The 27,396-nt window shown below is 45.1% G+C and overlaps 2 protein-coding genes across 3 annotated transcripts; one reads left to right on the top strand and one right to left on the bottom strand.

Annotated features, from left to right (window-relative positions):
* Nucleotides 1-19,057, bottom strand: LOC111855128 (zinc finger RNA-binding protein-like). Of its 2 annotated transcripts, XM_023833820.2 has the most exons (20): nt 18,923-19,057; nt 18,626-18,707; nt 14,639-14,903; nt 14,417-14,549; nt 13,891-14,112; nt 12,694-12,956; nt 11,974-12,168; nt 10,930-11,257; nt 10,499-10,716; nt 9,464-9,583; nt 9,106-9,251; nt 8,608-8,776; nt 7,039-7,241; nt 6,586-6,736; nt 5,562-5,703; nt 2,358-2,455; nt 1,662-1,757; nt 1,193-1,304; nt 820-917; nt 1-702 (listed from the first exon to the last, which is right to left on the bottom strand). In XM_023833820.2, the coding sequence occupies exons 1-20, from the start codon at nt 18,957-18,959 to the stop codon at nt 520-522; spliced, it is 3,261 nt and encodes a 1,086-aa protein (XP_023689588.2). In that variant the 5' UTR covers nt 18,960-19,057; the 3' UTR covers nt 1-519. The 2 variants fall into 2 exon arrangements, 1 of the variants encoding a protein (XP_023689588.2); XR_002840814.2 differs by lacking the exons at nt 1-702; nt 820-917; nt 2,358-2,455 and having other exon boundaries at nt 1,252-1,304.
* A 1,285-nt stretch (nt 19,058-20,342) lies between these two features.
* On the top strand, nt 20,343-23,063 carry LOC111855111 (SUB1 regulator of transcription). Its single transcript, XM_023833787.2, has 5 exons — nt 20,343-20,485; nt 21,629-21,701; nt 21,894-22,013; nt 22,391-22,499; nt 22,867-23,063. Exons 2-5 carry the CDS (start codon nt 21,630-21,632, stop codon nt 22,944-22,946), a joined length of 381 nt encoding a protein of 126 aa, XP_023689555.1. The 5' UTR covers nt 20,343-20,485; nt 21,629; the 3' UTR covers nt 22,947-23,063.
* The last annotated feature ends 4,333 nt before the right edge of the window (nt 23,064-27,396 follow it).

The following is a 27,396-nucleotide window of genomic DNA, read 5'->3' as shown; positions in this document are numbered from 1 at the left end:
TAAATTAAAACCAGCTTTAATCTTTTTTAAACCTACCATTAGACATGTCCAGTCATACATTGTACACAATATATATAATTAAAATATAGCTTATTTTAAATAAGCAGGAGATTGTGTTTCTCACACTGACTACACACTACCTGCAAATTTCATTAATGAACAGTAATAAAAGATTAACTCTTTCCCTAATTCAAAAACATAACAGATAGTCACTTGTTTAAATTTTATTGTTTGGGGGGAAAAAAAGCTTCTTCCCCAAAGAACACACGAAAAAGCACCAAGACTGTTGGAGAGCTTGGGAGACTTATCACATTGTTGTTTTTTTAAGCTTATGATCAAAACTGTTCCCTCTAAGGGTGAGGAGAAGTCAAAAAGCAAAATGGAGGAGAAAAGGAAACCATAGCAGAATCCTGACACTGGTCAGCAGTTACTAAGGGACTGACTGAAAAACTCAGGACTAAACAAGGTTTAAGCAGACAGGGTGACAGTTAGCGTGAGGGTGAGAGCCACGTCCACATCTCAGAATGGCTCAGAGTCCTTCTTGTCTTTCTTCCCTTCTCTCTCGAAGCTGTCCGTGCCGTCGCTGTTGTCCCGCCGCCGCTTGCGGTTGTTGTGGACATTGAAGCGGGGGTTCATCTGGGGGAGGGGGTCCACGCCCAGGATCTTGTGGATCTGCCGGAAAGCCAACAACCTCAGGGCGAACTGAGCGAAGGAGAAGGAGAGGCAGTATTGAGGGTTAGGGATGCAGCCAGGGGAAGACAAGGAAGTCCTCAGAAATGCAAGTGAGAGTGAGTGTGACGGTGTGTGTATCAGGAGCACCTGAGCGCTGGACGTCACGTCTTCCCTCTGCTGCTTGGACATTGGGCTCAGGGTGTCTGTGGGGTTTCTCTCACACGGATCCAGGAGTCCTGGACCACCTACAAGCAGGACCACACAGGAGTCAGCAGGGCAGGTAAAATATTATACTTTAAAAGGTACTTACACTTACAAAATAATAATGAAAAACCAATACCAGTTCTACCTAATCATGATTTAAATTTTTTTTTGACCATAAATTCAACTTATGCACGAGACATCTGCCAAAGTTATACTTATACATAATGGTGAAGATATGAAACCAACCAACTCTCCAGCACCATGTGCAGCACCTGCTCGACCACTAGGGGGTGCACTCCAGCTCCTCTAGGCTCACCTGGTAACAGTATCCCAGAAGCGATGCACTCAAAGACTCTCCTCAGTGCATCTCCAGGGCTCAGTGGTCCTGGGGCACTGCTGATGGCCTTCTCCACAAGCAGCTCCATGGCCTTATAGGGGACCCCCAAGCAAGGGCAGAGGTTTGGTTTCACCATCAATAGGGACTAAATCAACCCTGAACCGCCCCCGCCCACCTAAACACACACGGTACTCCCACAATATTGACAGGATCATGTCCCTACCGTCCATACACAAATCTATAGCCTTCCCACCAAGAACAAGTCAACAGCACCCTCAGCTTCCAGACTTATTTGATGAATGAACAGACAAATGCTATAAACACACAGCTCTAAAAATTAGAAGAACTAGCCTTGCAAGCTCAAAGCTTAGCATTAAACAGAGTGGATTTTGAATCTCTTGCAGTTCATTTTAACCTGCAGTGGAGGACGTCATTAGGCACGACTCACCCAGCTGGGAAAGGCTGACCAGGTGGGCACCCGCTGGCAGAGGTCACGCAGAATGCGGATGATAATCACGCAGGACTGCAGGGCATTAGCTCTGGCCTTGAGTGCGACAAAGTAAAATTCTGTCATGACAAAATCTCATTTCACTATTGGGGGGGGGGGGGGGTCTTCATTTAAAGAGGTACAACACCACTGCTCAAAATGGAAGCTCACAGCCAACCCAAACAGCAGTCTTTTACCTCGTAGCCAATGAGAAGCCATAGTTTGCCAAACATGCAAGAGAGGATCTCTTGACACACCGGAAACCATGACCTCAGAGATCAGGAGGTAAAACCACAGAATGACCTCTGATTTAACTGGCCTTGCATTTTAAGCAAAGGCTAATCAATTCAGATGTCCTTCTTTATCTTCAACCCCCATCATGTAAAAAAAAAAAAAAAAGATCACCATAAAGAGAGTTACACTGCAGCCTTATGAAGTAGCACCATAAACTACATTGGAACAATTAGATGTTAGACAAAATGTCAGTGAAATCTATAACATTACAACTAAAAATTACTTTAGGAATCTTGATTTTTTTCTATAGTTTTTTCGCACATTTCTATCAGGTAAGAAGGGTTTCTCAGACCAAATCAGCACTTAAAGATGAGCATCTGTGAGTGTCATAAGGCTACAAGAGGCAAGTAAAATGTCCCAAACCTGGAACCACTTAGCGTGGCGCAGAGCAGCCAAAGCGTCAAGGCATTTCTGCCTGTCCAAGAGGTCCGCTGGCTCTTTCCCCAAACCTGAGGTTACATCTAAAAACGGATTGAATCATCAGGGGGGTGGGGGGGGTGGGGGTGAGGAATGGGTGTTTGACCAGGTAGAGAGGACACATACAAACACATTGCCACGCATGGAGAGTGTCAAATGCAGTGAATGCTATGGAAACCACCCGCCTGCAAGCAACACCGTCCACGAGAACTGCTTGACTTGATTTTTGAGGACTACTTGAGATCCGCATTGTGTTCAGACCGCAAGGTAAACAAAAAGCATGAGCAGAGCCCAATCAGCTGGCTGATTGCAGTAACAGTGGTTTGCACATGAAACCTCAACCAGCAGAACAGCAGGGATCCCTATCCTTACTGTTACATTTGACTGCGATTCGTAGGCGCCCATTCCACTCGGCCCAAGCAAATCTATAGGTGAAGCAGAAGGACGGCCATTCAAACCTGCGGCACCATGAAGTACAGGTGAGACAGACCTGCATGTTGATAAGAGGAAAAAACAAACCCCAAACACCCAGAGGTATGTGTGGCAAAGTATTTGACGCAAAACATGGTCAAAAATCCTTCCAAAGTCCTATGACTCAATGTGTCCCGCTGCTTCTGACCTGGTTAAACTAACAACAGAGCAGAGGGAGAAAAGCTCCCAGAACCCTTTAGCACATCACAGCTCCAGTCACTGTAACCCCCCCACCCACGAACATCCAAATGGTACGTTCCATCACTCCCTTTTGTCACCCATTTTAATTCTCCAGAACCACATTAGATGGCGTCTTGGTAGTTACTGGGTGTGCCTTTATCAGAGTGGTACATTTTATGGACCTCTCCATGGGGAAGGGAACCTAAAAACTAAATTTTACTTGAGCTGGCATATTAACGAGGACAGTGCGCAGGGGAGGCAAATTTAATTCCCTGTGGGAATTTGGGTCGTGACGTTCTGCCACAGCAAACCATCTCCCCCCTCCTTTTGTACTTTTATTTAGACAATCCAGTGACAATAGCTCATTTGTTTTGCTGTTGGCATTTCCAAAAATCAAACTCCAAATTAATAATGTTAATTTAAGGACCAAACTATTTAAATGGAGATCAACCCAACAGCATTTAAAACTAATGACCCATTTAGGAAAAAATGAGTCACTGAGAAAAGCAAAAAGGAAATTCCCCAGAACACAAACCGACCGCATCTAGAGCTGAGTCGGACTCGCACAGTGGTCACCCTGACTATGCTGGCATTTCGGGAAGGAGGAGGACGACTGTTCAGCCGTTCGAGAGCAAACAGCGTGCAGAAGTAGCTGTAAAAAGCGGCATCTTAAGGGCACAAGTCATATTCTAAGGACGACGTTAAATCCGGAGTTTAATGTTGTCACCAGTGAGACGACCTCAGAGGAAACAACTCAGGCTCACACTCTAAACCTGGAAACTCCAGAAGTGATCTTAGGGATCATGATCCGCATTTCAGATGAACCTCCAAGCGCTACTGGAAAAACAGAAATGACCCAGCAGGCGATGGGTGTAAGAGGCGATAGTAGGAGAAGTACACAGTGTTTTACCCATTTTAGATGTAGACGAAATTGACAGACAAGAGTATAAAGCTTTTTTGCCCCATCAGCAGTCTTATTCAGCACAGACAAGAGAGACGCCACCACAACAGGACATCAAAAAGACAACATTAATCATACTGTTACGAAAGACAGATTAATGGCTTTTACGTGGGAAGTAAAGAAGTTTTCTAAGCCAAAAGAAACCAGGGATTACTGTGGGGAAAAGGGCTGATTGACAATTGAAACTGGGCATCATCAATTCTTTCAGTGTGGTTCATGTTTCAGTAATTCCCCTGAGATTTCTGATATAATAAAGGTAACCCCCCTTTAACGTCCACACCATGTTCCGTAAAACAGGACGTTAAATGATTTGAACAATGATCGAATATTACCATAGTCACTTAAAGTTTTGGCTACTGTGACCTGCCGTAGTGCATGATGACTAACTACTGAACTAAGTAGTTTGGATACTTTGCAGATAATGCTGTATTTTAAACTTTATTATGGATTATTAAAGCACAATATGAAAACATTTAGTACAGTACAGTAGAATAATTATTTTATAAATCAAGAAACACCGTCATAGTAAACACATATCATGTGAGTAGCATGTTAATTTTAAGACGTTTTGTATTGAAAGATTTTTTTTTAATATAAAATACTTTATACTCCATCCAGCCATCCATCCATCCTTTATCTATACCACTTCATCCATCTGGCATGCAGGGAAGTTGGAGCCAATCCCAGCATCATCGGGCGAGAGGCAGGATACACCCCGGGCAGGTTGCCAGTCCACCACAGGGCCAACACAGACAAACAGCCACACACACTCGCATGCACACCTATGGGCAATTTAGAGTAGCCAGTCAACCTAATCTGCATGTATTTGGACTGTGGGAAGAAACCAGAGCAAACAACACTTTATACTATAAAATAAAAATTACTTAATTTTTATAGAAAACATTCTTCATTTTCTCCAAAGTCTAAATTGCTACACACGTGCTAAACCTTTTTAAAATGTATGGAAACTCACAATAATTATAGATAATTGCCTATTTATGTATACTGTATTAACATAAAAAACCATAATTACTAAGTAAAATATGGTTAAGTAGAGTTCATTACAGTATAATGTTACAGTAGTGTAACACACGTCAGGCAGCGCAGTACAGTGTCTGTTGGCTGATATCCCTACCTACAGCCTGCCTGCTGTCTATGCACCGCCTGCCCATGCATTTAAAAAAACACCACCCGCTACGTTCAGCATTAAAACACACATTTTACTTTTTATAGTAATATTTTAGGCCATGGTCGTTAATGGGAATGAACGGTAAATGGGGATACCTGTACACAAAGGGCTTAAATTGTCTTGCAGGAGAAATGACTTCATATGCTTTGCTAAATGGCTGGTTTTCAATAAGGAAATGACTATATTTGTGCCGTTTTTTCCAACTTCATTATACCAGGAAAAGTAATTCACACACAAAGCCTTTCAAACACACACAAAATGTCACGTAAGCAGTATGCGGCCTTCCATCCCATAACCACGACCCACTCTTTGCCAAAGAAAAAGGTAAATTAAAATGAGCGTTTCCAACCTCCTTGCGGTATGTTCTCCTCTCGGATGATAGGGGACGTCAACGTGATGGTCACCTGCATCTTGGGCTCCTCGCCGGACATCAGGATGAAGGCCCCCTCATGCGCAGAGCCCTTCACCTCGTATTTTTCTGGTGTAACAACCTAATTTAAAAGCATTGTGAATAACTAATATTTTCCAAGCAGAGACCTTTTACAGGGTCACAAGGTTGCTGCAGGTGGAATCAACTCTCCAAGACACTGTCGAGGATGATGGGAAAAGGCAGACATCGGCAGTGTTTATTGTGGCCACTAGGGGTATCCAGTTACTAAAGCTAAGTTCACACTGCAGGACAAATGCGGCACAAATCCGATTTTTTGCTCAGAACGCATTTTTTCATGACAATGTGAACAGCACAAGTCACATGGAATCTGATTTTTTTCAATTCCGATTTGGGCCACTTCAGTACATGGTCATAAATCTGATACAGGTCTGATTTTTTGCAATGCGACAGTCTGAACAGCGAAATCGGAATTCATGCGACTTTTACGTCACTCTTGATCGATGTTCATCAGAATTCTGTGCATGCGGAAGTCACCATATGTCCCCGTCAGAGTGCCAAACATGGAGGAGAAAACAGAAGCTGGCCAGTGGAGGGACAGTGAGGTGCTGGATTTAATAAGTATTTGGGGAGATAAATCTGTTCAGGCAAAACTGGAAGGTTCATCTCGTAACCGGGCAGTTTTCGAATCAATAAAGTGACGTCTTTGTTGTTTTGTGCGCACGCGGGCCAGTTGAGCATAGTGAACCGTTCATATTGAAATCTGATATTGCCCACATTTAAAAGAGTAATGTGAACAGGCAAACAAAAAATCCGATTTGAGCAGGAAATCAGAATTGAGCATTAAGCCCTGCAGTGTGAACGTAGCCAAAAAGACTTAACTACATTATTATTGAATTAATGGAGAAAACTCAATGGCATACGGCAATAACAGCATGAAGCGACCCCGACTGGCAGCCGTCACACAGGAGGGCCTGACTCATACCGCAAGCTGCTCGGGGAGGTGCTCCATGATGCGTGTGAGGAGGTTCCTGCACGGTTTCTCAGAGCAGAGGAGCACCAGGTCGACATTCTTGTCTCCTCGAAGAAGGAGGCCTTTGGCCAGCACCCCTACCCTCATCACCCCCTTCAGAGTCCTGGGATTTGGGGGGGGGGGGGGTGCAAGAAGAGCCATCTTTAACCACACAAGACTCACAGAGAGTCATTCTCAAGAAAAGTACGAGATCCATCATGATGACATGCCTCAACGGTTAGACCTTCATGCACAGACCTGTGTCAAGATGTATGATCTCTCAGCAACTCTGAAAATCTAGGTAAGCTGTTGTCATTCAAGGATTTTATTTACTCCCGTCTTCAAATTATGGCAATGACAACTTCAGCGAGACTAAAAGCAGCATACTTCATCTACCAGGAGGTGGGACAGAAACGTGCGGCTGACCTGTTCCCCTGGAGGTCTTTCTGCTCCTTGTCGTCATCCTCGCCTTTCTCCTGGTCGCCAATGATGTCCGACACCAGTTTTAAGGCTCGCTCCGTGATGGACACAATCTTCTGGATAGCCTGAAGTTCGTCCTCCATGGGGTAGATGTTGGCATGTTTGGTCATGACGTATCGGTCGTCCAGGGAATCAGGGCGACGAATGGGCTAGAAGGTATCAGAGAGGTTACATACATCGAGACAGGAAGGAGAAACAATTTTAGAAGCTTACGCTTCAAATGCTCCAGATTAACAACAACAGGAATTCATTCTCCATAGTAAGTGCAATTTAATCTGATGAGGGACAGAAAGAAAAAAAAAGAAAAAATCAGACCTATTCATCTTAAATGCATTCAAGTGAGCAAACTGACTTGCATATTGTTTACTTGGCTTCTGTCAACACGTCTGAGGAAGTGCACTGCACTGGAAGGCTCTGTGTCTGTCCAGGACAGGCCTTAATTACTGCTATAATACTCACTATAAAAACAAGAAAATCTGATTGACACAGTCAAAGCACGCTCCTCAGAAGAGGGGGTGAGAATAGAACTTTTGTTCTTTCGTGGACATAAGAAAGAAGTAGATTTTGTGGACAAAGTGTTTCTAATGAGTTTTCTACCAAGTCGGGGGTTTTGCCACCAAGGGGAAAAAAAATTGATTTCAGAGACTGATAAAACAGAATAAAAATAATGACCAAACTCTCTCTGGAGAGGAAAACTTCAAAACTACACAGGCCCCAAAGCCTGCAAATGAAAGTTCTCATTTTAAAAACATTATAGAAGATTTACAGGGTTAGCCCATCACCTCAAGCAGCAGGATCACCACTCGGGGACTCGCACTGCAGCAGATTACTTCATTTATGACTACATTTTTCAGTACTAAATCACTGTAAAGCACAGTGCAAGAAATTCACTTTAAAACTCGCATAATGAAATCTGACTAAAAGGTTTAATTTATCAGATTTCTTACTTAACCTTTAATATACATCTGAGCATCCTCTCTTCCAGCGTCTAGCTGGACACTGGATTCACTGAATGAATCGCACTATTAAAATTCACATCCAGCAATAACTGGGTGCCAGGAATACGAGTAACAGCGGAAAATACAAAGACGTTCCTAAGTATGACTGGCTTTTTCATTTACTAATGAAAAGCACTTTATCCAACCATACACTCTATTGTCCTATGCAAGGACGTGGGGGTCTGGACCCTGTCCCTGAAGCTATGGGCGCAAGGCAGGAAATAACCCAGGAGGGGGCGCCAACCCATCGCAACGGAGCTCTAGTCATTTTAAGGTTCTGCAACTTGTTCATATCACTTGAGCAACAAAGGTCATCATTTAAACAACTTAAAAACAATTACAAATTGCAGGCTATATGATATATTGAAAAATTCACAATATTCTTAAGTGGTTTTCAAAAGAAAACATTCTTCAAACGCATAAGATAATGTCTCAGTCAGCACAGAATTAAAGTGCTCAGCGCCACGTTCAGCCTCACGCACGGCTGCATACGGGGCCGTCAGGCAGGGGGCCTCACCATGGAGCCCTGCGGCTGAGGGGCCAGCAGCCCGGGTCGGACCCCCAGCAAGCCGGGGGGCCCGGGAGGGCCCTGCGGGTAACCCCCCCCGTCGGGCATCCGGCGACACTCCTCCCAGTGATGTTGCTCCTCCTCCACGTGGCGCCAGTACATGTCCTCCTCATAGCGCCTGTGACACACACACACACACACACACACACACACACTTTACATGTTACACAGTATATTTACAGGCATGCTGTTCATGTGGGCTGCCTGCTATTGAGCCAGAAATGTTTCAGTCACATTCCTAATTACCAAGCCATCTCCTGGTTCCTATGTAAAGGAGGTTCTCAAACAAATTTCAGCAGTTGCTAGACTGTTCTCATGTAAGTAAACTCCAAAAAAATACTAAGGACCATGAAGTTCCTCCCTGTTCCATATCTTGATTCAGAGTTGAGGATCATACTGGAAATATCAGTATTTTTCCGTGATTAATCGTCAGTTAGCAAAACGCACCTCATCTCCATCCTCCATCTCTCCTCTTCCTCCCTCCGTCGCCAGTACTCCTCCTTCTGCATCTGCTTCCTCATCTTCTCCTCCTGGATCTTCCGAGCTCTGATGCTGGGCTTCACCTCCACCTGGAGGTCAGGGTTCACCTTTTTCTGCACGACAAGCAGAACACTGACCAAAATGTCCAGCATGACTGAAGCACAAACACATCCCAGATGCTCCTACCAACCGTGCTGTACTGACAGATCAGCTAGCGGAACAAGGGCTCAGGACAGACCGGCAGTCACTTTCGTCGCTAAGCATCATAACTGTAAGCTGGTGAACACAAACGGAGTCACTGAGCCCTGTCCAGGTGCCCGCTGACCTTGTACTGCAGCCGGTGTCTCCGCCCCTTCAGATGCATGTCCTTGGCGTTTGGGTCGTTGAAGCTGCATTCACAGAGCTTGCAGTGAAAGCGGATCACTTTGCCTTCGTCGTTTCGCACCTGAAAAGGTTAACAGAGACAGGAGTAGCAGGGTGGGGATCAAGTTAACGAAATCTTCAGTTCCAAGATGATTCAGTGCCATTTTAGAACAAGGCTAGGCCTTATAAAGGCATTATGAATGGTTTATAAGCAGGTTATTATTTTGTGACACTATGTAAATCATTACTAGACAATTATAAACAAGTTATACCACAGTTTTCTTCTTATTGAGTTACTACCATTTATAAGTGGTAAAGGGAACCTTATTGTAAAGTGGTACCGATGATTGTTTCAGGCAGCATCTAATTCCAGCCCGAAAGACGACGGACATCACCACAGAGCCAGACTGAGTTACGGCCAGCAAAGTAAATCCTAGCAATTTTATGAAGCATACATATAAATTTCAGCTAGCAAAAATATACAAAAGGCTCTACCTACTTAGACCGACTGATATTTTAAGTATGTTCTAGAAATTTCTGTGCTAGGTAATATTCCATGCTGTCTAACCAATACTAATGAAGATGACCCTATTGCATCTTCGTGGAAAAAGCTGCTTGTGTTTCAGGCTCAATTTAAGCACAATGTTATTTCCTCATGTTCAGCGCTGTTTGTGAATGCCCCCCCCCCCCCCGCCCCCCAACCATGCAGTAAGGAAAACCGGACTGTACCAAATGCCCTCTGCTGGTTTAGATTTTTTCCCAGACACGATGGACCTCGGCTTTGTGCTGTTGATGGAATTTGGCCCTTGAGGAAGAATAATTGGGGGCCCCTACCCCAGGGTGTCACTGAAGATTTTGGGCCCCATGAAAGGATCATATTAGGCCCCCATCCCAGACCAATCTAAATTCCAAATTTTCTGGGACCCAGTTATTCAGTGACCCTCGGCTTCATGTCAACTCCCCCCCCCACCCTTCGGCGGCCCGATGACTGCCGCACCTCCTCTACATAGTCATGGCCGACTGGCTGCACATCGTTCTGCAGGGCGCACAGCCCCGGAAGCTCGGGGGCATCAGGCTTCACGGTCTGCGCCGGGGCGCCCACCAGGGCCGGCATCGGTTGCGCCGAAGCAGCCGGCAGTAGCTGCATCTGCTGCTTTGACGCCTCGGCCTTCATCTCGTCCGTCTTCATGCCGGCGGCCGCTGGTTTGCTGCCTCCTTAAAGTCCAGGGAACACAGTCAGACCGACGGTGGAGCTTCAGCCAGAACAAGCTGAGAGAAGCAGCACTTCGAGGTACTTCACTGTATCCCATCAATACCCATCTCCTGAACAGTAAGAGCACCCCCTCTGACATGACGTTAACGTGCGTCAGACCGGAAAATATTTTTATCGTGATAAATTGCTGTGAGCTACAGGTCGCTAAATCTCACCGATGAAGTTGATTTTGGGAGCGTTGACCTTCGTGACAGTCGCAGCAGTGACTGGGACACCAACCGCACCCTTGCTGGCTCCGGTAACCAGCCCAGCACCGGACAGGGCGCTGCTAACAATGCTCACGGGTTTTAGGTACGAGGAGGGCGGCATGGAGGAACCGACGGCGGATGCGGAGGCGGCCGAGCTGCCCACCGCGGTCACGCTGCTGACAGCGGAGCTGGACGACCGGCTGGAGGCGGTGACGGTGACAGCGGAGCTCTGGGTGACCACGCTGGGCTCTGTGGGGGGGATGGGCTTCCCCAGTTTGGTGTGCAGCTTCACCACCTGTACAATGTGCAACAGGTCAGCGGGAAGGATGCAGTGACGGGGTTCCCACGGCAACATTACATCACAAAGACGACGACAGGTTTCAGAAGCAATGGGGAGAAAGTAACACAGCCCCAGTCGAAACTCACTTCACACAAAAAAAATAAAAACCCTAAATCAACTGAAATTAGTTTCACAAAGACGATAAAAAGCTCAACAAATTACAATTTGCTGAACATCACAATCCAGGGCAACCCAGCTGAAATTCATTAGCAGGAACTGTGTGTCGGTTACATAAGACGGAAAAAATGTAACACAAAATGTAAAGAAATACTTTATATACACACACACACACACACACACACACTACAGAATTAGAAGAACATTTCAGTAAATGCTGATTAGTATCTGGAAGTGTGTACAAAGCAGGAATTTGAGGACTAACCCACAGGGAGGACTGATTATAATCATATATATTATAATTAAACAGCACCTACAGGAATAGAACTGACCAGGGAATCCAACATCAGCATGAACAAAACTCTTAAATCTTATTATTAATCCAATTGGCACTTTTCAGCAAAGCGTGTTACAGATCAGGGGAAACGGCGCTGACAGGGCGAGAGCAGCAAAGCAGATAAGTGTGAGGCCTGGACATGATCCCATGAGGGACCCCGGGTGTCAGTCCCGCGCGGGCGCCGCCTCCCGCTCGCCGCTCGCCGCGACCCGCTCACCTTCTGGTGCTTGGCCCCGCGGATGTGGGCGGAGTAGGCGTCGGCTCCTGTGCAGGACACGTCGCAGAGCTCGCAGCGCAGCTGATTGGGCGCCCCACGTGCAGGCCCCGCCCCTCCGCTGCCCCCGCCTTGGCCCGCCTTCAGGGCCGCCTCCTTCTTCTTGTGCTTCTGCCCTTCCAGGTGCTCCTTGTAGGTCTGGGTGGGGGTCAGAGCCTCTCATAAGGTCCAGCACCATGGTGTATGTATATACAATGCACATGATATTTTGGGGGCTCTTTGGCATTGGAGCCCGAGAATTTCTTGAGTTTATTCAGTGTCCTGCACCCCCCCACCCCCCAAATATTTAGATCTACACCCAATGGCTACATTAGTAATAGTTAATTATTAGCAGTAGGCAAACTGATATGCCAGTGTTTAAATGGGCTGGGGTGTCTGCAGACTGAGGTCAGAAGAGCTGAATGAATGTCAGGTCCCTGTTGTCTCACCATTGAGGGCATTTTGATTTCTGCAGACATTCCTCATTTGAGGGGCACTCAGCACAAAAAAGCTCGGGCTAATGAAGTGGACTGTGCACTGATGGAATACGTCCAGGGTGGGGGGACCCAGGAAGGAGGAACGCAGGGAGGGGGGGTTACCCAGAGATGTCGCGCAATAAATGCAGCGGGTAGCCCCACCCCCCCGGATCTGAACCCCGCCCCCCGAGGCAGGCTGCTCCCTGACCTGAGGGCCGGCACAGCTGATCTTGCACACTTCGCAGTAGTGGATCTGGGGCGGCTTGGGCGAGGGCTTGGCCTTCATCTGCTTGTTCTGGATGGGGCTTTTCTTGGTGAAGGCGCTGCTGACCCAGGCAGAGGTGGCGGCCGGCGGCGCGATGACCGGCTTCTGCTGCTGCTGCTGCTGTTGCTGCTGCTGCTGCTGTTGCTGCTGATAGTACGATGAGGCGGCGGAGTAGACGGCAGCTTCGTAGCCAGAGTACGACGACCCTGGGGGCGTGCAGGAGGAGACACGCTCGCTGTTTTAGGGGCGGCACGGAGAGCTGGCAAATGCATGCGTTTCCATGGTGATAGACTGACAGAGATAGACTGACAGAGATAGACTGACAGAGATAGACTGACAGAGATAGACTGACAGAGATAGACTGACAGAGATAGACTGACAGAGATAGACTGACAGAGATAGACTGACAGAGATAGACTGACAGATAGACTGACGACCGCGCCTTTTCCCAACACAAGAAAACCGTGCTACTGGCCCCATCGAAGACACTGAAGCTACCGGAAACTAGATCTGGGCAATATTATGGTAATACAGTATACCACGGTACTACGGGGTATAGCATGTTATGAAAGATGATGCCCAAGCCTAGCAGAAATGTCTATGAGGTCATGCGACTGACATTCAAAGTACATTCTCCCCCTTAAGATCCACCCCATTCCAATAAGGAGTGCTCACTCTGTCTTTACAGTTCATGACAGAAGACCATTTTATAATAAGGCAACCCAACTGAGGTTCTCAAGCGGTTAAAAATTTACAGCTACAGCTTTAAAAAACCTATAAAAGTTACCATGAAACGGAGGGTGGGGTAGTGGCGTAAGCTTTTGATGGACAGCACGGGAATGGGAAAGGTTATTTGCTAACTGCGGTGGAAATCAGATACCGCCTTTTTGGACTTGGGCACCTACCAGTGACTTCCCACCGTGCCTCAAAAAGCCTGTGCACATTAAAAGCGTTTCTGCCACGTTTCCGCCCCCGTCTGACTGGCTCGATGCCGGCCAGCAGAGACCCGGAGGGCCAGTCCGCACGGTTGGGGCCTGAAGACTGCCTGTCACTGCGCCTCTCTGACGGGGTTACCATAGCGACGCAGCCCTTCGCTCAAGCGGACCCGAACGTGTGGTTTATCAACTGCTAGCTGCTTACCAGAGTACGTGACTGCGTTGGTGCTGTAGGTGGCGCTCTGGGAGTAGGAGGGGACCACGGAGGCAGTGGCGGCAGCCACCGGCTGGACCGCAGAGGACACTGGGTAAACTGGGAAGGTGGATGTGACGGGGCTGGGAGCAGCCGGCTTTATGGCGGTCACCTGACGGGTCTGCTGTGCTTGCGTGTACTGCGTGGCCGCCTGGCTGTAGCATGTCTTAGGGACTGCGATAGAAATAAATATGAAAACATCTCTGTCAACGTGATTGGTCGGTCCTCATGAGTTCCACCTGTCCGTCACTCAAGTTCAGTCACTGCTAACGCAGTAGCATTTCCAGTAGCACGCTAAGAAGGACCCCAGGTCGACCCCGGCTGCCTGACAAGGTCTATTTTCACTCCCCCGAGCCATGGACACACTTGTGCAAACTGCTATCTTCGTGCTCTTTGGCTACAGCTATACATTTCTCAGTGACCTTCTCCTCTATTCTCAGCCTTTCTTCATCATTATTAACGGACCACTGTTGAGTACCTGTCTGGTAGTAGGATTCGGCCACTGTAGGCTGGGATTGCGGGACGGCTGGTGCAGCTGCAGGCTGCTGGTAGTACTGCTTACTGTCGTAGGCCACGGCTGCGGCAGTGGATCTCGCATACGAGTACGAGTCCTGCAGGGGGAGGCCAGTCAGTCATTCATTACCAAGGGTCTCCATAGAACATATACGTCTCCCAAAGGCCTATGGGAAATGTAGTTTACCTGGTAGTTCTGCGTGGTCACAGGCGGAGGAGGTGGCGGGACTTCCGGCTGCCTCTGGGCATAGCTGAAGTCGGCAGTGGCGTGGGCCGGCTGGTAGCCGCCATATGCGGCCGCGGACAGCGGCGCCGGGCGAGCAACCGCCACGGTGGCAACGGCGGGGGCGTAAGCAGCGGCTACTGTGGGCGCCGCGACAGGCGCCTGCCGTACGGTGTAGCTGGCCACCGTGGTGGGGTGGGTGTAGGCCACGCCGGCCGCCGGCTGGTGACTGAGGGCAGGGAGGAAGGAGAGGAGGAGAGGAGGAGGAGACTCAGTCAGCACAGCAGTGGGGGCAGTGATGGCTAGGTGCTATTCTTTGAAGATTAGGGAGGAACTTAAAGCCCCCCTCCCTATCAGGAGGACAATTCAGCCATTCTGCAGGTATCCTGTCACCCAGGACGATAGTTTAAAAAAAAAAAGAGAGAACTACTTTGTATCTCTTTATCAACTACCAAAGCAACATCCAGTTTTTTTTTTATCAACTTCCTGACTGATCACAGCATCAGATTTCATAATCTTTCATCATCCATCTCAAACCACCTACCCTGGAGTCTATCCCAGGCAGCACAGAGCAAGATTGGGTTAACACTTTTGACTAGATGCCAGTTCATTGCAGGGCATTTACATTCACTCACTTGAATACATTTATGCACTGCATGCAATTTAGAGACAGCAATAAGCCTAACAGAATGCCTTTGGAAGCCCAAGTGACCCAGGAAGAATGTGCAAAAACTAAACACACAAAAAAAGGATTCGAACCCGCAAAGCTGGAGGTATCTGGATGTAGTGGCAGCCACAGAGTCACGGTCCAACACAGATTTTGTAACACAGATTCAACTTTGCTTTCAAAGCCAACTGAACACCCATCTAACGTCTGGCCCAATCACAGCATTTTCCTCTGGAAAAAGGAACCAATAAGAAGAAAGGTGTCTATAACCATAGGAGACACTTTCAAACTAGCTTCCACTGGATATAGATCAAATGAACTGATGGAGACACCTTATGAATAAAGGGCATGACTAACAGACCAAAGACCAGAAAAAAAAATGCTTATGCTCAAAGAGGCCAGTCTGCCAGTGCTCTAAAGTCAAATGGCATTGTTCCAAATATACAGCACGGCACCACACACAGCACTACAGCTTACTGAAAAGCACCGTTTAGATTTGAATATTAGATGGAGCCCATTATAGGTTTACCTCAAAGACCCAGCGAAGGCAATCGGCACTCATACGTCGTATTACTAAAACGTTGATTCTCTCGATTACGTTTGGAGTGTACGGCCAGGAGACAGATAAATTATCTGATATTGTATGCGCATAATGACATTTAAATTCTACTCCTCGAATACAAGACTATCCCAGTTTTTTAGATGTAGAATAAAAGACCTTATTATATTCGGGCCAATAAGGAAGGGGAAGAAGAAAGTGGCATTTGGGAAAGTAAACGGACCCTTCTGTCTCAGAAGACAGCAGTCAGAACGCAGCAGGGCTCTTCGGATTAATTACATTTTAATTAATAACATCTTTCACCATTAGTCACTGCACAAAACATGTCAGACAGCCTGCAGCATCCTGCTTCAGACAGAGGTCTGACCCAGGTTAGCCTGGAGAACCGGAGGCACAGATTAATGAAGTGAAGGCACTTCACTACACACGCAAAAAAACCAGTACACCGAACTGAACAAATAATGGCAGAAAAATGTGGGGAAGTACGCAATGGAGAGAGATTGACCATTATAATGTATACTGTAATACAATTTGATGCTAATATTAAAACCCAGTTGTAAAACTAACTTTGTGTTAGGCAATTCCAGCATTACGGAGGAAACATTTAGACTCATACTGGCAAAAAAAATGCCTCAGAATACAGCTAATTTGCATATCTTCTCATGTAACTTCGTGGTTACCCTCAAATGTACACATTACAACTATACAGCATTGTATTAGTGTTTTGAATGTGACAGACGGACCACTACATGGAATTGTTTATGAAATTGCTGTCAACAAACCCATTAAATCCTCAAATTCAGTTATATAAACATCACGAAATCTTGTTCACCGGCATTAAACAAACCAAGTGGATCTTTCAAGCATCCTCCTAGGCTATGGTTGTTGCCATGGAAACCTCTTGACAGAGATATAGCCATGACAGATTACAAGGACCTTAAAATAACATTCCCAGCCCTGCACTGAAAAATGCTGATTCACCCAAAAACAGAGATAATGTTTCAACTTTCCTTGCTGGTTGCTGGAGTCACCTTTTGACCAAGGAGTCTTACAGTTTCAGTACAAGCCCACACAAAACTTCAAAACTAGATTTCCACAAGAACTGTCGGCATGATGCTCTTGACCCATCCAAAAAATAAAAATAAAAAAACAAACTAATATTTTAGAGCTGGGAGGAAGCAAAAACATGGACCATCTGTGGGTCCTGGAGAACCAGGTTAGGAGACACATGTCTTTCCTGATGGTCTCAGAAAACCAGGTTCACAGGACACAACCTGTCATTTATTACAAATGAGAGGTGAATATAACAAACAAACCTTAGAGGTTTTTTTGCAAACGATGTGATGAGACGTATTGATTTTATATGCTTTTGTTAGTCAGCGTTTTAAAACTGCTGGTGGCAGTGAAGGAAGATGTGGAATTAAAATTTAAATAAAAATGAGAGACAGGCATTATGAAAACAAACGCGTAGTCAGGCATTTTTCCCAGAGGCATGCAACAGCAGAGAGGGGAAATTCCTTACAGGGACTGACACAGATCCATAAAAAAATAAGTTAAATTCCACAAAAGTGCCAAGGGCAAACATATTGCCTTAACCTACAAAATAAATGGCAATTTGGAATCAATAATCTCTAAAACACACATAGAAGTCAAGTGAAATATTCTGTAACTCATTCTGCATTAGAAAGGCTCTCATTCCCATTGTAGGCTGAATACGAAACTAACCAGCTAGTACTGAAATACAACAATTGGCAAAGGAGTGTGCAGACAGAAAGGACAACATTTACAAGGGGAAATCACTTTGCAAGAATGAACTGAATACAAACACACTAGAACTATTAGCATAATTGTGAGAAAGACACAAAATGGAATTAAAAAAAGCACAAACAGTGGAATTAACAGAACTCGGCCATCTTATGGTTCAACAGGACAGCAGATTAAAATCAGAAGGTGAAATGTAAGATTAAATGTTTGTTTTGACTCTTGAATGTAAAACAGCTAATCAGACGTACTGGATGCCATCTCACATCTGCAACTTCAGCCAAATGGCATCCTCCGCCTTGAAATTTAACACTTAAAACAGAACACTACAGTTTACCACTGTCCTCAGATGCGCATCATTACCCCAAAATAATTAAAGGGTACATATCCAAACAACTGGCAAGACAGGGATTACAAGGAGAGCTGAAAAACTCAGATAAGCAGCTTGGGGTGTTTCACCTCGTACGGAAATATCATTTAAAACAAAGATCAGCATTAAAATAACGGTAAGGATTTTTTATCCATATACAACTACATAAGAAAAACCACTCAGCAATATATTGCTTTCTTATTAAGTGGCACTTTACCTACACTAACATTGATATAAACGGAATGCATTTTAGTAAGAAATCACACCAAGCATCTTCTGATAAATTTCGATCAAAGCTAAATACAAATGTTTTAAGGATTTCGGGCAGATACTTTTCTCAATCGAAGTTACAGTTATGACACTAATTTATAAGACATTTATAAATAATAATCGTGAAATTCTACAGCATGTTCCTTACCAACTGTTAAAAATATACTTAACGGCTTATAGTGTGAAACTCATTAATAATGTAAATGCATAGCCAGATCGAGCACAGTGAATTGAAAAGGACCCAAAACACAATATTCGACTGTATAGGATGTGCACCTTAGCGCACAGCCTCGGCACCGGTTCCCAGACCCACGCAATGCTCACCTATACTGCGCAGCAGCGCCGTGCGTAAACCCAAAGTAGTTGCCGGTAGCCATTTTGGCATCTTCACCTAGCCGGCTGGGCACTGCGGAAAGACGGATGCATGAAAAATGACCACTCGGCGAGAAAGCCCAGCTAGCCGGCATTGCAGTACGGGGTCTCATTCGGCACACTGAGACGCCTCCCAAAGGATGCGTTCATCTCATCGTTACTGTCACTCACAAACCTCAGCACGCGATTTTTATATCAATTTACGTTTTATATGCGTACCACATAAATGTTTATACGCATTTAACTCACCGTAGGTGAAAGAGACCACAGGACATATGGGTATCATTGGTTTCCTGCTCTCCAGCGCACTCTGACTCCTAACCCCTTTCTCATTCGCGGCGCGCCGCGGCGTCGCACAAGAAACGGTTCAGCAAGAAAAGGCGCGCATGCGTGTTGCGTGTTTGAAGAAAATCTGGGAATTTCAAAATGATCTATTTTTTAACCTACATTCCGTATAGGCTCGTCTGATACAAAACACATTATGTTAAATTGCCTTATATGTTGTAACGTTATATCATATTATTAATACCACAATTTTTTATTGTTTTTTTTTAAACACAAGTACACAAGTGGTTGTTCGTTTGTTAGAATGGGATCCGTGTAGTATGGTATAATATTGAATACTTCTTCAATTTCTTCCTGAAGATTATGAAATACGTGTCTTTGTCCATTCCCAGGGCTGTAATGGGATTAAAAATTGGCCCTGGACTTTGAGGACCCCACAATATTTTTTTCTGAATGGCCCCATGATAACATTTGCTAGGGAAATGTCTGGTGTTCCAGGTGGCCATCGATCGCAGCCCTGTCTCTCCCCAGCATATATTTCCTTATCCATATTCTACTTACTATTATCTCCTTGTCCTGGTTGGGGTAACAGGGGGTCTGGAGTCAGTCCCAAATGACACAGAGCACAAGTCTTGAGTAGGATGCCAGTCCATCACAGGGCACATACAAGCACACACTATGACCAACTTATATGCATGATATAGTAACTGTATGTCTTGGAAGAAACCCGCGTGACACAGAAAAAACATGTGATCTTAACATAGACACACGCACAAACACAACCCTGGATGTGTGATGCAACAGTCCTACCGACTGAATCACAATGGATATCCTTCTGGGTCCATCCATCTATCTATCCTCCCAAATGCCACACAGAAATTTTACTAATACATCTATCCTCTTTAATGCCGAAAGAGAATATATGCAAAATATATTCTGCTATGTTAACTCATCAAATTATGTTGAAGTACTTTACTGAATGTATGTAATATAAAATAGAACATGTCACTATTTACTATGTGAAGAGACATAAGTGCTAATCAATTGTACTAATGTGCTACTGCTAATCAATCTTCAAAAATGAAAATGACGTATAATTTATTTCGGTGTTACTGTGGAATGTCCATAGAAAATTAATGTTGGAAATTATAACCTTTTACGTTAAATCACTTTATTTTAAACATCAATTCCATTGTTATCCAGTGCACAGTTTCTTCCACGTTGCAAAGTAAAAAAAATACTTTTAAAATGCCTAAAATAATCTTTGCTGAACATACATGTACAGAATAAACAAAGGCACAAAAACAACCCACTTCATAAATACTGTGCATGAAGTTAATTACGCCATTGTAGCAACGCTCACACCGTGAAAAGACCGCAGAACTTAATTTCCCATGAGCTATGTAAAAGCACGTGACCCACTGTGGCCAATGGCGTCCCAGCTCTGAAAAAGTGGGTTAACGTCTGCGGGAAAGGCTGAGCGCCGCGCGTGAACACCATCTCAGACAGCAGCTCTATTACTCTCATGTAAGTAGGAATGATATTCTATTTTTATTAAAAAAAAAAACTGTAATTTAGATAAGGGTAAAAGTGTGGAAAAAAACATGCGAACCTGTTTAACAAAAGCAGTTATCAGCTGCGGCACTGCGAAATGTATTTCTACTGCGTTTGTTGAAGATGCGCTCTCCGTCTTCCTCTTCTCCTTTCTGCGTGTTTAGATAGCTTAACCTTATCGTAGCCTAGCCTAGCATAGCATAGCATAGCCTGCCGAAGAAGAACGTGCTTCCGCGGCACCGCATCGTCTCTTGCTTGCAGCCCATCCTGCCTCACAAACCCCGTTCATCTGCTCGGAACTGTGCGGTCGTTCAGACGCAGCGAGGAGGCGCGGTGGCCGGCTGCCGGAGGAAGCCCGCCCCGTCTCGGCGTCCCTGTCTCCTCGCGCGCGCTGCCTAGGCCGGCCGCGAATGGCGTAGCAGAAAGATCTGCTGGAAGGCTGTGACAAGGGCAGGTCTTCATTTTAGGCGATGCCTCAATGGCGAACATTACATTTGAGGATTCTTCTTATTATTATTTGCAATGCTTCCATGCAAAATATCCATTATTTTCTGGCTCTTTGATTCTGTTTTGCATAGCAAGATGCTGTGACGAAATAATTTTAGTACCTGTGTTAAGTGACTAGCTAAATGTGCACGCAGGTGACCAACAGATATTTGATGCAACTGGGTTCAGTTTACATGTATGTGCTATAGAAAAATGACACCCCTACCCATTTCTTGGATAACAATTTTCCAGTGATGCTACTCAGAGTGTATGAATGGTGTTTATTTTTATAATTGTGTCTGACCCGTCTTTGTTCAGCCAGTCAGTTTTCACCTTTGAAGGAATCGATCCTTGCGGTATCTTAACCTTTTCAGGACCTTCATGGACTTAGTAGAGTGGAATCATTTTAATTATTTACAATCATTTAATGAGCTTTCTATATCTTGTCAAGGCTGAAGAGATGCATTCTGGCTGTCATATCCAGATATAGGAATCCGTGCTGGGAAAATGAGGATTTGTCATTTGGTTTCTGGATGGTTTCTCGGTTTGGAAGATGAATCGTCTAGATGAGAGGGCAGCAGGTGATGCATTGTGCTCCACGACTAAACCATCCTGCCCTGTTTGTTTCAGAATGCCCAAGTCAAAAGAGGTGCTGTCGTCGTCCTCCTCTGGCAGTGACTCAGACAGTGAGGTCGAGACAAAGGTGCGCTTCCCCGTTTCATGCAGCTCCTGGCAGCCCTGATCCATACCTCTACACAACTTGCCAATGCCACACCTGTCTTAACATGCGAGCTCTTAACTGCCCTGACTGTTTGGGAGTATATCTGTTTCAGAGGGTAGTGTTTCTTGGCTGCTACTGGGTTTACACCCATGCAGACTGTATGGATTCTTTCAGGCGAAGAGGAAGGCTCCTGCAGCACAAGAGAAACCGGCAAAGAAGCAGAAGAGTGGCGAGAGCTCCCGGGCTGGTGGCCCCTCCAAAGGTGGCAAGAGCAAGGATGACAACATGTTCCAGGTGTGTACTGCGCAGTTCGGTAGGTTTGGGTTATATACCCAGAAGATAGTGAGTTCAAATCCCATGACAGGCAGAATAATCTAATTTATTTTGGCCCATTGAACATGTTGAATATGTTGCTTTGAAGAAAAACGCAACAGTAGTATGTTGTAGGCCATGAAGCACCATGATGTTTCTACTTACGTGTGGTGCACGTTTACCCAGAGCACCGAGGCCATCTGCACTTGTATCTAAAGGGATCTGCCTACTGCTCTGAAATTCCGTAAAACATATGTTACTGTTTTCATCCGCGTTGCATTATCGAGGCTTTAGCCACTGATTAACACCTTCTGTCCCCCCCCCCCCCCCCGGATGCATGTGTGCCATTTGCCACCCAGATTGGGAAGATGAGGTATGTCAGCGTCAGGGACTTCAAAGGCAAAGTGTTGATCGACATCCGCGAGTACTGGATGGATCAGGAGGGAGAAATGAAGCCGGGCCGCAAAGGTAACTGTCCTGTAAGGCACCTGGAGAAACTCCCACTCTGGCAGGAATCATCTGTAATGAGATACTGGCTATTTTGGAGTATCTCTTTCAGAGTGTAGGGTTTCTTTACTGCTGCTGGGTTTACACTTGTATACATCATAACTGGCCAATACTTGTGTAGTTATGCAGGTGTAACTGATGCATTAGGGAAAACCAAGAAGCTGAACCACCTTTCTTGTTGTGACATTAGGGATGGTGGGACAGTAAATATTTATTTTGATTGTGCTTGTAACTGGTTTATTGCAGCAAGAAACATTCACTATAGTACATTATTCCAAAAAGAAATGACTGCGCATGGGTGACCTTCCTCCATTTTGTACATTTCCAGGCATTTCCTTGAATCCAGAGCAGTGGAACCAATTGAAGGAGCAGATCTCTGAAATCGATGACGCTGTGAGGAGAATATAAGCTTTATAGCCAGAAGATGGTGCTGTTTAGTTCTTCCTTTAGTGTTTTTAGATTTTACCACCAACCTTTACACTGACGTACAAGTGTTTTATAAAGGACTGATTTTTTTAAAAATGACTGGCGTGTTTTGCAGTTAATTTGACCTTTAACATTTTCTGCATGTGCCCTGTAGTGCGTTCTGTGCAACAGCAGTGGTGTGTTGTGTGCGTGTGCAAGGGTTGCTCAAGTTTGTGGGTGGGGGGGAGGGGTTGATCGAGGTCCCGGGCTGTGTAGAGGAGGTCTCGTATTAAATAAAGGCTACATAATTATTTTAGTTTTTGATGTTCTGTTGCGTGTCGACTCCCTGTCCTTGTGCCTGCCTTTTCTGGAGTGAATATTCAGATGCCTTGCAGCTGGGGATGGTTGCGGATTAAAACAATGGTTGAGAGTTTGTGTCCATTACTCCAAAATGGTGCCAAAAGCAGTTGGTATTAACCAGGAAGGTAAGCATGGGTGCCGGACATTTTGTGGCAGAGATGCACAGGAACAAAGGCTGGAGGAGTCTTTGAGGATTTCAGCGTTTTTGCACGACTGCATTGATGAACCAAGTAGGTCAACAGACAGTTTCAGTTCCAGTTTCCTGCTGGCTTTCGGTCGTGTGCCTAATGAGGTCTACTGCTCTTTCGTAATGTTTGGGTTTCTTAATCCAACTTAGCCCCCCGACCAAAACACAGTCCAGATGCCACACAGATGGTAAAATCCAGAAATGGGCATGTTTTGTACTGGGGTTATTGGTAGAGCAGATATTTAAGTCTTTCAATTGCCTATGCATTTTTTAAAAATAAATTTATAAACATATTTAATTCATTCATTTTCCACTGCTTACCCGGGGTCCCAGTCCAGCCCAGAGATATAATCTCCCCAGTGTGTCCTGGGTCTGCCCCGGGGTCGTCTCCAGGTTGGACATTCCTGAAACGCCTCCCCAGGAAGCCGGCCAGGAGGCATCCTTGATCGATGCCCGAACCACCTCAACTGGCTCCTTTCCACGTGGAGAAACAGCAGCTATACTCTGAGTCCCTCCTGAATGTCCGAGCTCCTCACTCTATCTCTAAGGCTGAGCCCAGCTATCCTGCGGAGGAAGCTCATTTCGACCACTTGTATCTGTGATCTCTTCTTTTGGTCACTACTCAGAACTCATGACCTTAGGTGGGGGATAGAACGTAGGTTAACATCTACATCTTAGGTCACATTCTGGGTGCGCTAGATGAGTGGTCTTCGTTGATTATTCAGTGTTTATAACGAAGCCTGAGAAATACTAACTAGCTGCACAAAAAAACTATAAGCAGGCTGTTATAACGAACACGTTCACGGTGTGAAGGTTAAAATATCTGGGATTTTCTTGTCATACCTGTATAAATATGTACTTTCATATGAATTTGCCTGTTATGAAAAAGAATGGCCATGCATTTTAACCATTATACCACACGTGTACTTTTGTACCAGTTCCCTGGCTATAATCTGCGATCAGAGGATTGTTTGTAAAAATCATCTCCTGCATCCAGACTGATAAGACTTGATTGGTATAGTTCTAAAACGTGGCCTTTCTAAAACTGACAGGAATCCTTACACCAACGATTCTCACTGGGTTTTAACCGTATCAAAAACGAACATAAAGGAGCAAATATCTGTTTGAAGTGGAGTAATGACCACAAGATGGCAGCCTTTGCGCAGTTTACATGTACATATTTTAACGCCAGATGGCGCTATGTGTTTCTTATAACTTAGTTTTACCTGTTTAGAAAATTCAGAAATAAACAAGAGTGTAGACACCAACAAAAGGAAAGTCTATTTTATGCCACAATCGTTCGAGGATGTATGTCAATCCATCTGGTCATGCGTTCATGCTTATTCATTCATGATTATTTTGATTTTGGATGTCTAGAAAGAGAATTAAAATCATGCTGTAACATTTCAACGATAAAGCTCTGTTCCAACTTCCCCTTTTTATTCTTCCTGAGGTTTGGCGTGTTTTTGTGTGCTATAGGCAGTTACATGGGTGCTGGTCGTATAAGAGAGCCCCAACCCACAAATCTGCCTTTACTTCCAGTATCTAATCATTACAATGCATGTAACTGAATTGGAGCATTAGTCCACCGGCTTATTAAAACAAAACAAAGTGCCCTTCTTGAAGGCTTTAAACAGCAATCCAAATTTAATGAGGACTGTGTGCTGAAATGTCAGTCTGAGGCAAAGTGTCTATGGTTCTGTAAGCTAGGGACTATATCACAAATATGCGGTAGACACCTTAGAGTATGAGTCCCCCATATTCATGTGTGAGATTTCAGGAGCCCAGGCAGCCTGCAGACACCTGAAGAGCTGGGGCCGCAGCCCGAGCGCTGGCTGTTTTGAAAGGCTGCCTTTCTCATTAAGAGAGCGTTTCACCAGAACGGATTTTATGATTGACTGAACCATGTGAAGTGCATTACTGGGGTTGGGGCGAGCAAATGTGTTCAAATGGCTCAGGTCGCCGATGCCTCCGATCTTGAGTGCCTCACATCTGCTTCGGTTTGAGCTCTCTAAAGCCCAGCAATCACAGTTGCCCTTTGAAGTCTGTGGTTTTTTTTTTTTCTTCTCTCATTTTTTTTAAGGTTGCCGTTCATGTCATTGGAAGCCTGGCATGAAACATCTCTGTTTGCTACCTCATACTCAGCACTCTGGTTATTTATCAAAAGAGGACAGATTTTAAGGGGCTCTTCATTAGTCCCTGTTCTAAAATGACACAAGAAGTGAGAGGAATGTATTTTAAAAAACCAAATAATAAAAATTTCTCAGCACATGACGGAATGCTCATCTTTCCGAGGCTTTGCTTCATCGCGGCTCATATAAAACGTGTTGGTTCATGGAAGTATTGCATTCTTCCTTTGATATGTGGAATGCGTATTGATCATGACCTGTTCACAAGGATTCTGTATGACGCAAAGGCCATTGGCTGATTGGTTAGGCTCTTTAAACCATCATACCGCAACAACGGGGGCATTGTATCAGAAAATGTAAAACCCTGGGGAGAGTTTAAAAAAAAATTTGGCCCTGATGGGATCATTCATCTCCAACTTTCGCTTTCAGGCGATATTTTCCACAGATTATTCAGATAACACATTTTCCATATGAACCCATTTAAGACTATCTTTGGGGGAAAGCCAGCATTTCAGCAAGGCAATTTAGGCCCTTAGGGTATCGCAATTACTATCGAGAATTTTTTTAATTAGTCAAATTATGGATATTAACGTTCCCAGATATGTGAATGTATTTCTTAAAAGAAAGTGGGATTATTTAACATTGCCTCAAAATGTGCCATATAGGAAATGTTTTAAAGAAAAGTATGACTTACAGCAAGGTAATGAAAACAAATATATCAAGTTTTTATGACAATTTTTAAGTTTATGAGAAGTAAAAGCTGTTCAGTAATCAGGCCTTAGTTGTTCAGAAGGAACTTGTACGTAGTATTATCTGATCAGACAGGAGCCCAAAACTTTGATGAATTTGAGATGTCAGGGGATCATTTCAGCAGTGAAATACTGAAATGACTTGTCAGCCTGTGTGGGGGTGTGATCTTTCATACTGACTGCCGTGTCTCGGAAGCATTTAATATCACACTCCAGTTTGATGCAAACGTAGTGTGGAATTCCCTGTGTCAGGAAGCAATGTCCATATAACCACATAACACATGAGTGTAGAATTCCATCCCCTGGTGGTGCCGAGACATTTGTGCTGCTGCCAGATCGCATGCCTGATCGCATTCAATGACGCATGTTCAATGGCTCTTTATGCCTGCTTCCATCCAGGTAACAGTGGCAATTCGTCATGCTGCAGTTCGCCATACGAGGGTAACAGGTACAATATGGAGGAAAGCTTGTCATACCCAGACCAAGAGGCTAGTGTGATTTTCCATTCTGCTGGCTGAAGCAAGATCTGATGAATGTAAGGTGAAGCCTAAATTTGTGGTGTTGTATGTGTCATGTGACTCTCCCTGCTGGCCCCTGGAGGATGGGCTCCCCCTTTGAGTCTGGTCCCTCCCAAGGTTTCTTCCTTCTGGGGAGTTTTTCCTTGCCACTGTCGCCTATGGCTTACTCACTGGGGGCTTTGGGTGGGGATGCTGTAAAGCGCTTTGAGACGATGTAATGTTGTGATAATGCGCTATACAAACGTAAATTTGTTTGTTTGTTTGTTTGATCACACTGGGGGTCCTGTGTAGGGGTCATTCTTGGCCAGCCTGGGCCTGTGCTTGGAGCAAGTTGAGGCTCTCAAACACCCCTGCTGCCCTGCAGCTGTTGATGTTGGCCAGGGTCTGCTGTGGAATGCAGTGGACTGTCAGTTGCACCTCAGCTGGGGTGGGGCCAATTCACCGGACACACTTCCTGGGGCTGCCGGGAAGAGGGGGCTGTAAATGTGATTGACGAAAGAGACACCTTAT

This window comes from Paramormyrops kingsleyae, chromosome 2 (genome assembly GCF_048594095.1).
Source record: "Paramormyrops kingsleyae isolate MSU_618 chromosome 2, PKINGS_0.4, whole genome shotgun sequence".
Classification (NCBI taxonomy): domain Eukaryota; kingdom Metazoa; phylum Chordata; class Actinopteri; order Osteoglossiformes; family Mormyridae; genus Paramormyrops; species Paramormyrops kingsleyae.
This window is presented reverse-complemented; position numbering and strand designations above follow the sequence as displayed.

What these genes read in the sequence shown, in the direction of transcription:
- LOC111855128 (XM_023833820.2), bottom strand. Translation starts at nt 18,959, where the DNA reads ATGATACCCATATGTCCTGTGGTCTCTTTCACCTACG. An exon ending in TGTGGTCTCTTTCACCTACG is followed by an intron (nt 18,708 to 18,922) that starts GTGAGTTAAATG and finishes GTCTTTCCGCAG; the next exon opens with TGCCCAGCCGGCTAGGTGAA. An exon ending in TGACCACGCAGAACTACCAG is followed by an intron (nt 14,550 to 14,638) that starts GTAAACTACATT and finishes CTCCCCCTGCAG; the next exon opens with GACTCGTACTCGTATGCGAG.
- LOC111855111 (XM_023833787.2), top strand. Translation starts at nt 21,630, where the DNA reads ATGCCCAAGTCAAAAGAGGTGCTGTCGTCGTCCTCCTCTGGCAGTGAC. An exon ending in ACAGTGAGGTCGAGACAAAG is followed by an intron (nt 21,702 to 21,893) that starts GTGCGCTTCCCC and finishes GGATTCTTTCAG; the next exon opens with GCGAAGAGGAAGGCTCCTGC. An exon ending in AGGATGACAACATGTTCCAG is followed by an intron (nt 22,014 to 22,390) that starts GTGTGTACTGCG and finishes TTTGCCACCCAG; the next exon opens with ATTGGGAAGATGAGGTATGT.